This window comes from Nerophis ophidion, linkage group LG06, assembly GCF_033978795.1.
Source record: "Nerophis ophidion isolate RoL-2023_Sa linkage group LG06, RoL_Noph_v1.0, whole genome shotgun sequence".
Classification (NCBI taxonomy): domain Eukaryota; kingdom Metazoa; phylum Chordata; class Actinopteri; order Syngnathiformes; family Syngnathidae; genus Nerophis; species Nerophis ophidion.
Genome location: NC_084616.1, coordinates 29,470,428 through 29,483,546, shown reverse-complemented (window position 1 = coordinate 29,483,546; position 13,119 = coordinate 29,470,428). Strand labels below are relative to the sequence as shown.

General features: G+C 37.7%; 1 protein-coding gene across 6 annotated transcripts; it reads right to left on the bottom strand.

The window, feature by feature from the left end:
* Window positions 1-1,225: 1,225 nt before the first annotated feature.
* zgc:174906 (uncharacterized protein LOC571548 homolog) lies at window positions 1,226-13,039 on the bottom strand. 6 transcript variants are annotated; one of them, XM_061902249.1, is made up of 6 exons: window positions 12,903-13,039; window positions 3,188-3,328; window positions 2,331-2,650; window positions 2,176-2,250; window positions 2,003-2,103; window positions 1,226-1,459 (listed from the first exon to the last, which is right to left on the bottom strand). In XM_061902249.1, the coding sequence occupies exons 3-6, from the start codon at window positions 2,632-2,634 to the stop codon at window positions 1,397-1,399; spliced, it is 543 nt and encodes a 180-aa protein (XP_061758233.1). In that variant the 5' UTR covers window positions 2,635-2,650; window positions 3,188-3,328; window positions 12,903-13,039; the 3' UTR covers window positions 1,226-1,396. The 6 variants fall into 6 exon arrangements, with proteins under 6 accessions (XP_061758233.1, XP_061758234.1, XP_061758229.1 ...); XM_061902250.1 differs by having other exon boundaries at window positions 2,003-2,100; window positions 12,903-13,036; XM_061902245.1 differs by lacking the exon at window positions 1,226-1,459 and adding an exon at window positions 2,911-3,104 and having other exon boundaries at window positions 1,671-2,103; window positions 12,903-13,025.
* Window positions 13,040-13,119: the final 80 nt, after the last annotated feature.

Genomic DNA, 13,119 nt, shown 5'->3' with positions numbered 1-13,119 from the left:
TTACAACTCTTATTTTTTAGTGATAGAGTGATTGGAGCACATACTTGTTTGTCACAAAAAACATTCATTAAGTTTGGTTGTTTTATGAATTTATTATGGGTCTACTGAAAATGTGACCAAATTTGCTGGGTCAAAAGTATACATACAGCAATGTTAATATTTAGTTACATGTCCCTTGGCAAGTTTCACTGCAATAAGGCACTTTTGGTAGCCATCCACAAACTTGTGGTTGAATTTTTGACCACTCCTCCAGACAAAATTGGAGCAGTTCAGCTAAATTTGTTGGTTTTCTGACATAGACTTGTTTCTTCAGCATTATCCACGTTTAACTCAGGACTTTGGGAAGGTCATTCTAAAACCTTAATTCTAGATTGATTGAGCCATTCCTTTACCACTTTTGACATGTGTTTGGTGTCATTGTCCTGTTGGAACACAACTGCGCCCAAGACCCAACCTCAGGGCTGATGATTTTAGGTTGTCCTGAAGAATTTGGAGGTAATCCTGCTTTTACATTGTCCCATTTACTCTCTGTAAAGCAACAGTTCCACTGGCAACAAAACAGGCCCAGAGCATAATACTACCACCACCATGCAGGAATGATGTTCCTGGGATTAAAGGCCTCACCTTTTCTCCTCCAAACATATTGCTGGGTATTGTGGCCAAACAGCTCAATTTTTGTTTCCACTGACATCACATGGAAAAAGTTAAGACCTTCTGGAATGGCTCAATATAGCTAAAATTAAGGTTTTAGACCTTCCCAAAGTCCTAATTTAAACGTGTCGACAATATTGAAGAAACAAGTCCATGTAAGAAAACCAACAAATTTAGCTGAACTGCACCAATATTGTCAAGAGTGGTCAAAAATTCAACCAGAAGCTTGCAAATGGCTACCAAAAGCGCCTTATTGTAGTGAAACTTGCCAAGGGACATGTAACCAAATATTAACATTAGTGCATTTATACTTTTGACCCAGCATATTTGGTCACATTTTCAGTAGACCCATAATAAATTCATAAAAGAACCAAACTTCATGAATGTTTTTTGTGACCAACAAGTATGTGCTCCAATCACTGTATCACAAAAAATAAGTTGTAGAAATTATTGGAAACTAAGACAGCCATGACATTATGTTCTTTACTCGCGATCAAAAGTTTTTGTATATGTTCGCTGTTATTAATTACTATAATCATCTTGTATTACTCACTGATAATGAGGTATCAACTGCTCGCTTTTTACAGTGGGTTTATTACACCTAATGTATAGACATGGTTTTTTTTTTGTCAAGATTTTAAATAAACAAAATGTGCTTTTTCTTGGAGTACATCCTTGACAATTATACAAATATCGTAAAAATAAATATTTAGAAACACCTTCCATTTTCTACGGCTTGTTCCTCTCAGAGTCGCAGGGGGTGCTGAAGGCTATCCCAGCTGCAGTTGGGCGGAAGGCAGGCTGCACCCTAGAAAAGTTGCCACCACATCGCAGGGCCAACACAGACAACATTCACACACATTATTTCATATATATATATATATATATATATATATATATATATATATATATATATATATATATATATATATATATATGTAATACTATTGATTATTATCAAGACCATTTCTTATGACTAAAAACTAAACATTATATCTTCCAAAAGGCATACTTCGAAAAAGGGTTGAAAAGTTTAAAATGGAATTTCACTGCCAGCTATTGGATTTATGTTGAGGCTTGTAGAAGATATCACCATAATTGTTGAATGTGAAAAGTAGGGAGGCATCATACCCAAAGTTTCCTTTGAAAAGGAATGTTTAAAAATGCCTCAGTTGGTCTCTAAAAGAAAGTCAATTCTCTCAGGAGGCAGTGCCCAGTCTTTTTGACTAAGCAGGGAGTGCAGGTAAGCGGCAGTGGCCTTTTTCCTCTGGCATATCCTCCAATAGTTTAGCATTGCAAACGCGCGCTCCTTCAGGATGGAATGGTCCTCTTCGATCTGCTCCAGCCTCACCGTGGGGATTTGCAAAGCCAGCCTGCCGATTTCTCTCCAAGATCGTCCCATGCCGCATGCGACGATCATCAGCTGCCTTTCCGACACGATGTGAGAATCTTCTGGAAAGTGGAGACACATCATGCGGGTGCTGCATTCGTTCACAGAAACAAATTTTGTGATATTTCACCTACCTTTCTTGCATATTTTAATGTGTGTAATAGTCTCATGTTTAACATCAGGAACTAACTTTCTTTTTCTCTGGGTATCTTTGCCATGTATGAAGAGAAAAGAGAATTGTTTCAGCATTCAAAAGAATTTGAAATGATACTCGTAAGTGATGTTGTACCGCACGCCAATGAGTCGACTTGCTGATTCTTCAAAGAGTCCAGCATCGGGAAAGTTTCTTGCAGCGGTGGCTCCTTCAGTAACTCCAGCAGTCCCCATGCTGACACAGGCCCTCTCTTGATGATGTGATCAAGGAGCAGCACCACTTTCTCACTTGAAATTCTGCATGCTTGCACCTGCTCGTATCCCGCGGGAGACAGCAGAGAACGAGAGTCCGCGTGCTGCACAACAAAGTCAGCATCCGCGCTGAGAATTTCTATCAGCTTGACCTTTTGGCTTCGGAGAAACCGGATAACATCCATCATGTTTAGGCAGAAAACCCTGGGAAAGAAAAGTTTAAATGAAATTTTACATTTGTCAAATGTAATTGAAGCATCTCTCCATCTATGTTTTGTAGGTCAAGTGCATATAGTCAGGTCACTGGGGGGCAACATTACCGTGTTGCCATTTGTACAATATACATTTGTACTACTATGATTTCTCTGTTGGTGTGATTTAAGGCATGTTATCAGTTGCCAATGGACATTTTTTTCCCAAAACTTCCATTTTTTTGTCATTGCTTGTGCTTAAAATCAACTTACAATAAATAGCAGGCAATTTCTGATGTTAAAAAACATAACCCTCGAGGAAGGTGGTTGGAATACACACTTTGCTTTATAAGTGTATGCACTTGTTATTCCAAACGATCGAATTGGCGCCTGTTTATCTTTGAGGGAACGAAAGAGCAAGACTTCCTGTTTGTTTGCGCACGTCGTCTTTAGGCTCTTTTATAACACTAAAAAACACAAGAGAGCATGCACAAAAAACAAGTTTATTGCAACTAAATAGAGGGGGGGAGTAAAAGAAGTTCATGTTTACCGTAAGAGTTGAGATATTTGGCTGTCATGTACGCGTTTTCTTCTTCTTCTTCTTCTTCTTTAGTTTAATGGCAGTTGGCAAGCAACCTTCTACTTTGCATTACCGCCACCTTCTGATATGGAGTGTGGACGACATGGAACTCTATAGAATCAAAATCAGCTTTACTTTTTAACCCAGTTTAAAAAATTAATACATTTATATATATATATATATATATATGATGCTATACTACATGTTCTGAGTGCAATCCTTAAATATCTTCCACTTCTAACCGAACCTTCTCTTTCGCTAACGCATGTGCCTCACAATACGAAGGTCCTCTGGATCTTTTTGAGTGGAGTTTTCATGTTCTCCCCGTGACTGCGTGGGTTCCCTCCGGGTACTCCGGCTTCCTCCCACCTCCAAAGACATGCACCTGGGAATAGGTTGATTGGCAACACTAAATTGGCCCTAGTGTGTGAATGTGAGTGTGAATGTTGTCTGTCTATCTGTGTTGGCCCTGCGATGAGGTGGCGACTTGTCCAGTGTGTACCCTGCCTTCCGCCCGATTGTAGCTGAGATAGGCGCCAGCGCCCCCCGCGACCCCGAAAGGGAATAAGCGGTAGAAAATGGATGGATGGATATATATATATATATATATATATATATATATATATATATATATATATATATATATATATACATATATGATGCTATACTACATGTTCTGAGTGCAATCCTTAAATATCTTCCACTTCCAACCGAACCCTCTCTTTCGCTAACGCATGTGCCTCACAATACGAAGGTCCTCTGGATCTTTTTGAGTGGAGTTTTCATGTTCTCCCCGTGACTGCGTGGGTTCCCTCCGGGTACTCCGGCTTCCTCCCACCTCCAAAGACATGCACCTGGGAATAGGTTGATTGGCAACACTAAATTGGCCTTAGTGTGTGAATGTGAGTGTGAATGTTGTCTGTCTATCTGTGTTGGCCCTGCGATGAGGTGGCGACTTGTCCAGGGTGTACCCCGCCTTCCGCCCGATTGTAGCTGAGATAGGCGCCAGCGCCCCCCGCGATCCCAAAAGGGAATAAGCGGTAGAAAATGGATGGATGGATGGATCTTAACTTTATTCTTCACTTCTTTTTTACTGTGGTTAAACTCCATGTTTACTTCTGTTTTAGTGGTTGCTTGCTTTGCGTACATATCTGTTAATTCATTCCCCATAACTCCTACATGAGCAGGTAAACAGAGAAATATTACCACACTTCTTGCTTTATTTATTCTGTAGATTGCCTGAACTATTTCAGATACTAAATGCTCTCTTGTTTCTGATGCTATGTTTTTTATGCTCATCAATGCACTGCTGGAGTTCGAGCACACGACTGCTTTTCTTGCTTTATTTTCCTCTATCCAATTAATTGCCATATACAAACCCCGTTTCCATATGAGTTGGGAAATTGTGATGGATGTAAATATAAACGGAATACAATGATTTGCAAATCATTTTCAACCCTTATGCAGTTGAATATGCTACAAAGACAACATATTTTGATGTTCAAACTGATAAACTTTTTTTTTTGTGCAAATAATCATTAACTTTGGAATTTGATGCCAGCAACACGTAACAAAGAAGTTGGGAAAGGTGGCAATAAACACTGATAAAGTTGAGAAATGTTCATCAAACACTTATTTGGAACATCACACAGGTGTGCAGGCTAATTGGGAACAGGTGGGTGCCATGATTGGGTATAAAAACAGCTCCCATGAAATGTTTAGTGATTCACAAACAAGGATGGGGCGAGGGTCACCACTTTGTAAGCAAATTGTCGAACAGTTTTAGAACAACATTTCTCAACGAGCAATTGCAAGGAATTTAGAAATGTTACTATCTACGGTCCGTAAAATCATCAAACGTTTCAGAGAATCTGGAGAAATCACTGCACGTAAACGATGATATTACGGACCGTTGATCCCTCAGGCGGTTCTGTTTAAGTGTGTAAAGGATATCACTACATGGGCTCAGAAACACTTCTTAAAACCACTGTCAGTAACTACAGTTAGTCGCTACACTTGTAAGTGCAAGTTAAAACTCTGCTATGCAAAGCAAAACCCATTTATCAACAACACCAAGGAACGCTGCTGGCTTCTCTGGGCCTGAGTTAATCTAAGATGGACTGATGCAAAGTGGAAAGGTATTCTGTGGTCTGACGAGTCCACATTTCAAATTATATTTGTAAACTGTGGACGTGGTGTCCTCCGGAACAAAGAGGTAAATAACCAACCGGAATTGTTATAGGGGCAAAGTTCAAAAGCCAGCATCTGTGATAGTGTGGTGGTGTATTAGTACCCAAGGCATGGGTAACTTACACATCTGTGAAGGCACCGTTAATGCTGAATGGTCCATACAGGTTTTGGAGCAACATATGTTGTCATCCAAGCAACGTTATCATGGATGCCCCTGCTTTTTTCAGCAAGACAATGCCAAGCCATGTGTTACAACAGCGTGGTTTTGTAGTAATAGAGTGCGGGTACTTTCCTGGCCCGCCTGCAGTCCAGACCTGTCTCCCATTAAAAATGTGTGGCTTATTATGAAACGTAAAATACGACAGCGGAGACCCCGGACTGTTGAACGACTAAAGCTCTACATAAAACAAGAATGGGAAAGAATTCCACTCTCAAAGCTTCAACAATTAGTTTCCTCAGTTCCCAAACATTTATTGAGTGTTGGTAAAAGAAAAGGTGATGTAACACAATGGTGAACATGTCCTTTCCCAACTACTTTGGCATGTGTTGCTGCAATGAAATTCTAAGTTAAATATTATTTGCCCCAAAAAAATTAAGTTTATGAGTTTGAACATCAAGTATGTTGTCTTTGTAGTGCATTCAATTGAATATGGGCTGAAAAGGATTTGCAAATCATTGTATTCAGTTTATATTTACATCCAACACAATTTCCCAACTCACATGGAAACGGGGTTTGTAAATTGCGACCAATTCCCCCGTAAAAATCAATAAATTATCGCTGATTCTTTTATTCAATATTATGTTTCCTAGTGGGATAACTGCAGCAGCTCCTCATTTATTATTTATAGTTGTTGATGCAGAGGTGTATATTATGACATTGTCTAAAACATAGTGCATGTTTTGCACTATGTATGTGTATATACATTGTTCTATCTCAGGGGTCGGGAACCTTTTTGGCTGAGAGAGCCATGAAAGCCAAATATTTCACAATGTATTTCCGTAAGAGCCATATAACATTTTTCAACACTGAATACAACTCAAATTGTGGATTTTTAAGTATGACCAACATTTGTAGAGTATAATCAGTCTCTTATTCTTTTTAACAACATTGTTATTATAAAAGTTAACCAATAATAAATATAATACTTCTTACCATTAATGCGACATCTTGAACAGGTGCGGTAGAAAACGGATGGTTGGATTAAAATGCATGAGAATTTTTTATATTTTGAACGTTATTTTTGAAACTGTGATTACCAGCGGAATTATTTATTACTTATCGTGTTAAGCAATGTCAGCTAAGATTTATCTGAGAGCCATATGCAGTCATCTGGCTCTAGAGCCATAGGTTCCCTACCCCTGATTTAAGCATTAGACACCTTTTTACCTGCACACTGCCTCCCGCTGTTTCCCACATCTACAAAGCAATTAGCTTCCGACTGCCACCTACTGATACTGAAGAGTATTACACGGTTACTCGGCATAGCTCGGTTGGTAGAGTGGCCGTGCTAGCAACCTGAGGGTTCCAGGTTCGATTCCCGCTTCCGCCATCCTAGTCACTGCCGTTGTGTCCTTGGGCAAGACACTTTACACACCTGCCCCCAGTGCCACCCACACTGGTTTAAATGGAACTTAGATATTGGGTGTCACTTTGTAAAGCGCTTTGAGTCACTAGAGAAAAGCGCTATATAAATATAATTATCTGAGAGCCATATGTAGTCATCAAAACAGCCACATCTGGCTCTAGAGCCATAGGTTCCCTACCCCTGTTCTATCTGGTAATTATTAAAACTTATATTCTTTAATAATTGCATATCTACATCTGGTATATCATACATCCACAGTGGTATTGCAGGGATTGCTCCTGAAGGACTAACTTTAATATTCCATCTATCCATCCATCTTCTTCCGCTTATCCGTGGTCGGGTCGCGGGGGCAGCAGCCTAAGCAGGGAAGCCCATACTTGGGGGCTTCTATAACTTTAATATTGTTAGTTTGAACATTTTCACATGTCTCCTATTGACCACCCAAAACTATTCAGTTTTTTTTCTTCTCTTTTTCTTGGCAGTTTAGTAGCACTTGGTGAGTTGGATGTCCTTGCTTGAACCCTTTTAAGTTTGCCCAATAAACTGCTGACAGTTAATCTCTTCTCATGTCCAAAGGTTTTTCATTGATTGATTGATTGATTGATACTTTTATTAGTAGATTGCACAGTACAGTACATATTCCGTACAATTTACCACTCAATGGTAACACCCGAATAAGTTTTTCAACTTGTTTAAGTCGGGGTCCACGTTAATCAATTCATGGTAAAATGATATCAATGATATCTACTTGTGCAGCTTCCACTGGGGTTGATTTTGTAGCTCCACAACATAACCTTAATGCCTGTGACTAGATCCTGTCTATTTCCCCAAGTAATGTTTTTGAATCTGATTGATAAATACTGCATTCATAATCAATAACAGATCAAATTAAAGTGATATATATTGCTTTCATTTCCTGTCTATTAGCCCCCAATCTTTACCCCTCAAAGCCCTCATTATATTTAACACCTTTTGACTTTTCGCCACTATTTTACTGATGTGGGTTGAACAGTTAATATATTTATCGAACCATATTTCTAATTATTTAAATACGTGTACCTCTTCTATATTTTCTCCATAAAGTTTAGTTTGGAGCTTGATTTGAACCTTCCTCTTTGTAAAAATCATGACTTTAGTTTTCCCAACAGAGAATCTTAAACCCCAAGCTGTTCCCCATTCTTGACCATTATTTACCGCTTTTCTATATGACTTGTATTTCAAGTATTTCTCTCTTCCGCATCCCTCCATCATCAGCAAACAGTGGCACCTCCAGTGACTCTTCCACTTCACTAAACACTTCATTTATCATTATCGAAAATACTACTAGACTTATTATACTCTCTTGCGGGGTCACATGTTCCACTTCATATATTCTGCTATATTCATTCTCTATTTTAATTTTTTATTTTCTATTTGAGTTGAGTTGAGTTGCGTTGAGTTTGAGTTTATTTCGAACATGCAAGCATACAACATGATACATCACAATTTCCAGTTTCTCTTTTCAACATGTTCGAAAAGGAGTAGGAAGAAGCAGAGTTTATTTAATCCTACCCCTTGTTAATAAGTATTTTATCCATCTGTACATTCTTCCTTTAATCCCAATTTTATCAGCAACCCCTGTTTCCACAACATATCATAAGCTTTCTCTATGTCAAAAATACTGCAAGTATACTTTCATTATTTATTTGTCCTTTTCTAATCTCCTCTTCCAGCAGCACTGCACGGTCATTTGTGTTTCTTGCTTTCCAAAATCCACTTTGGTAGTTTTTTATTATTTCTTTTGACTCTAAATAATATACTAGTCTTTCATTAGTACTTTTTTTAATAACTTTGCCCAAATTTGAAGTCAATGCTATCGGCCTATAATTACCTGCCTCTTCCAGGTATTTCCCTGGTTTGCATATTGGAATTATAAGAGCTTCTTTCCACTCAGCTGGTAATTTTCCTTCTGCATATATCCTATTATATAATTTCAAAACCACTTCTTTGACTATGTTACCAACGTTTTTGATCAGCTGGTAACTCACCTGGTCTTTTCCTGGGGTCGTATTTCTAACCTGTTTCAATATTCGAACCATTTCATTCAAAGAAAATGTCATATCTACAGTGTTTCTAAAGTCATTATCGTCATCTTCAGTCATTTCCCCAATTTTGAAATTAATTGTTTCTCTTTTTTTCTTTTTCTTCATTTCTCAAATTATTATTGCTGTGCACTTTAACACACACACATATACATATATATATATATATATATATATATATATATTTTTTTTTTTTTTTGCCAAAAGTTCTTTATTTTCTTTATTTTCTTCCACACACTGTGTCCCATCTTTCATCACATGATTTTTATGTTTACTTCTGATCCCTGACATTTTCTTTATCATTCCCCACACTTGGCCTAATGATTCCCAAAATGTTCTCCAATACTCTTTTTAATAACATACCTTACTTAAGGTTGGTCCCTCTTATACTGGATCGTATCTTGAAAATGATGTTATCCTTCTTAAGATTCTTAATGCTTCATTTTGTTCTTTTATTGCGTCCGTACACAGTTGTGTCCACCAAGGCACTATCTTCCTTCTTTTCCCTATTAAACCCCTTGGCATGCTCTGTTTGGCTGCTTCCATTATGCACTTTGTAAAATCTGTATTAAATTGCTAAAATTCTTGATTTATATCAACTTCCTTTAATGTAATGTCTTTAACTGACCTATATTGTTCCCAGTTAGGATGATTGTACTTCCATCTTCCTTCTTTCTTAGTGCATTCTGTCCTTTGGTTTATGTTTATGTGAATGAAAATTGGGTATAGTGATCACTTCCTATAGTGCTGTGGTTATTTACTTCCCACTCCTACTTTCCTGCTAACCCTTGTGTCACTAGTGTTAAATCTATTGCTGTTTCTTTACCCGTTACTACGTCTAATCGTGTTCCCGACCCATCATTCAAACACACTAATTATTTTTCCTCCAAAAATGCTTCCAATATTTCCCCATTCCAGTCATCCCTTTCACCCCACACTGTGCTATGTGCATTAAAGTCAACACACCAAAATAATATTGCCCCTCCAGTGCTAGACTATTTTTTCTAGTTTATGTATTTGTAAGCTATTTCATGGATTATAGAAGTTTAGCACTTTATACATTTCTCTATTATTCCAAATTTCTACTCCTACTATTTCTGGTTCTTCTGTCACTTGTAATATTGTAGAATGCTAATGCATGTCTTCTTTAATCAATATTGTACATCTCCCCTCCTTGCCCTTCATCCCTATCTTTACGTACTGTTAATCCTTTTATTATAAAGTTCAACTTTGGCATCAGCCATTTTTCTTGAATACATATTATATGTGGTTTAGTTTTCATATTATTAATAAACTCCTTTAACTTTGTCAGTTTGCTATTAAACTTCTAGCATTCCACTGAACAATTATACATGGCGTAGGATTGTGGTAACATAACTCCCTTTCATCTACTCTCTGTAATTCACCTAGCACCTGTTTCCAAGATAATTATTTTACATTTAAGAAGTTTGCTGCTGCTTTGACAATTATTTTGATCTTTTCAGTCTTATTTCTTGCCTGTTCTGTACAGTTTATTACGTATGCCAGGAACACAACTAATTTGTCCATAGCAATTCCTGTATTTGATGCCTCTTGTTTTTTATTACTTGAACTGTTCTCCCTTGTTTCTTGTCCTCCACTTTTTTGGTGTCTTACTTTAACTGCCTCTGCATATGTAATATTTCTTTGTACTTTAATTTGCTGTACTTATGTTGCCTTTTTCCATATGATGCAGCCCCCGTAAGCTGCTGTGTGATTCCCTCCACAGTTACAACACTTGATCTGTTCATTGCTTCCACATTGTCCATAGTCATGCGCCCCTCCACACCTTCCACATCTCATCTTAGAAAAGAATGGACTTTATTGTCATTATATTTGCATATAACGAAATGGCACACACTAGCTATGTGCCCATATCGTTGGCACTTGATACAGCGTACTAGGGGTGGATTTAAGGTCTAACGCAGGGGTGTCAAACTCATTTTAGATCGGGGGCCACATGGAGAAAAATTGACTGGTAAAATCACGGCACGATAACTTAAAAATAAAGACAACTTCAGAGTGTTTTCTTTGTTTAGAAATAAAACAAGCACATCTGAAAATGTACAAATCATAATTTTTTTTTTTTTTTTTTGCATTTACATGTTGCGGTTAATAGTATTCTATCTTTATATGTCGTTATTTATACTTTCGGAATAAATTATGTGATAATGTTCATCAGTCAACTCGTTGGTGTTAATTTTCAATCTATCAAGATAAAAAAATTATATCAAAATCAGATTACAGTATGTTATTTAAGTAGTTTGCTCATTTTCCTCAACTGGTGCACTAACATTATGTGGTTTATTTTTTTTGACATGTGTAGCATAATCTAAAAATTGCAAAGAATTGATATTGCGACATCTGTTGGAAACATTTAGAACAGCAGTTTCTTTCATTCAAAAATCCATCCATCCATCCATGTTCTACCGCTTGTCCCTTCTGGGGTCGTGGGGGGTCGCTAGAGCATATCTCAGCTGCATTAGGGCGGAAGGCGGTGTACACCCAGAACAAGTCGCCACCTCATCTCGTCATTCAAAAATGTTGGCTCATTTTTATACTGAGCAAACTGATCCCGCGGGCCAAATAGAACCTGTTCGCGGGCCTCATACGTACTTTTGACACCCCAGTTCTAACGTAAACGCTTAAAAACACCAATCATAATTCATGGAGGACTTTTTCGACAAACTGCACAAGCACAGATTCGCTCTCGGTCTTTTCTCTGTTTCTAAATGTCAGTAATCTCTTTATCATTGTGACAGTTCCCCCTTTTATTTCTCTTTTCAAATCTTCAATTTTTTTTTCTATTGTGATTCCTGTCACGACTCTTGTAGCCCCCTTTCGTTCTCCCACTTCAATGTATTCCTTTATCTTATTGAACAGCATTTGCAATTGCATTGCCCTAATTTTTTGGATTTAATCAACAGGCTACTGTTCCTTAGTACTTTTGCCATCTCCACCTCTCCAATGTCCTTCTTTAACCCCTCAAACTAATATCGTTCATGTATTTATTTGACTTATATTTATACTAGGGCTGGGCAATATATCGCGTTTGTAAGATATATCGATATGAATTAAGAAAATATCGCTATATCGATATAATTTATTTCACGTAAGTATGACCAAATTAACGCCGTTTATTTGTTGTGTTCCTTGTTCTCCCACGCCCCCCACTTCTTCATGCACGTGTGAGAACATCCATGATTGGTTGGTTGTTCGCCATGATGAGCCACGATTGGTTAGAGACAGGCCAATCAGAGGCAAGATAGGGCGGTCATCGAACCAGGAAGGGAAATCTCAAAGTGCCTGCCGGCAAATGTATTTTTTAAAATCTGAGTTTGATGCATTTTGTATTATTTGCACGGTTATGATATTTATCTTACGTAAAAATAATATTTTTCTATTTTATCTATGTTATGTAATTCTGTAGTACTTAAACTGTTTTTTGTGTGCTGTTAATAACCATCTTGACTAACTAGGTTAATAAAAGTGCCACAGACTGTTTATAGTACAGTTGTCATTTACTTCAATTTGACTGAATGTCGCTCAAAAATGAATATCTTTAAATGTATACTTCCACTGAAAAATATATCGAGATATATATCGAATATTGAGTTTAAATAAACATATATCTAGATATTTTTCGTCCAAATCGCCCAGTCCTAATTTATATATAATCTTACATTTTTTTACCATAATTTTTTCCTCCATTCTCTTCCTTCATTACCTAGGTGCACTCTTAAAGCACTAGAAGTTCCTTCATTACCTCCTCTGCCCTTCTTTCCTCTCTAGTCCTATCCATGTCCATACCTTCCTCATACAATCCCGTCAGTATCCCCTTCCGTTGCCATCCAGTCACAAATCAGATTATGCGCTACCGCCAAAAAATCAGCCACTTCTTGTCCTACTTCCGGTTCCGTCTCACACCACTCCCATCTTCTTTTTCTTATTCTTCTCCTTTTCAGTTTTACGGTAGCTGGCATCCATCTGCGTTGCATTACTGCCATCTTCAGTTTCATTTTATAAT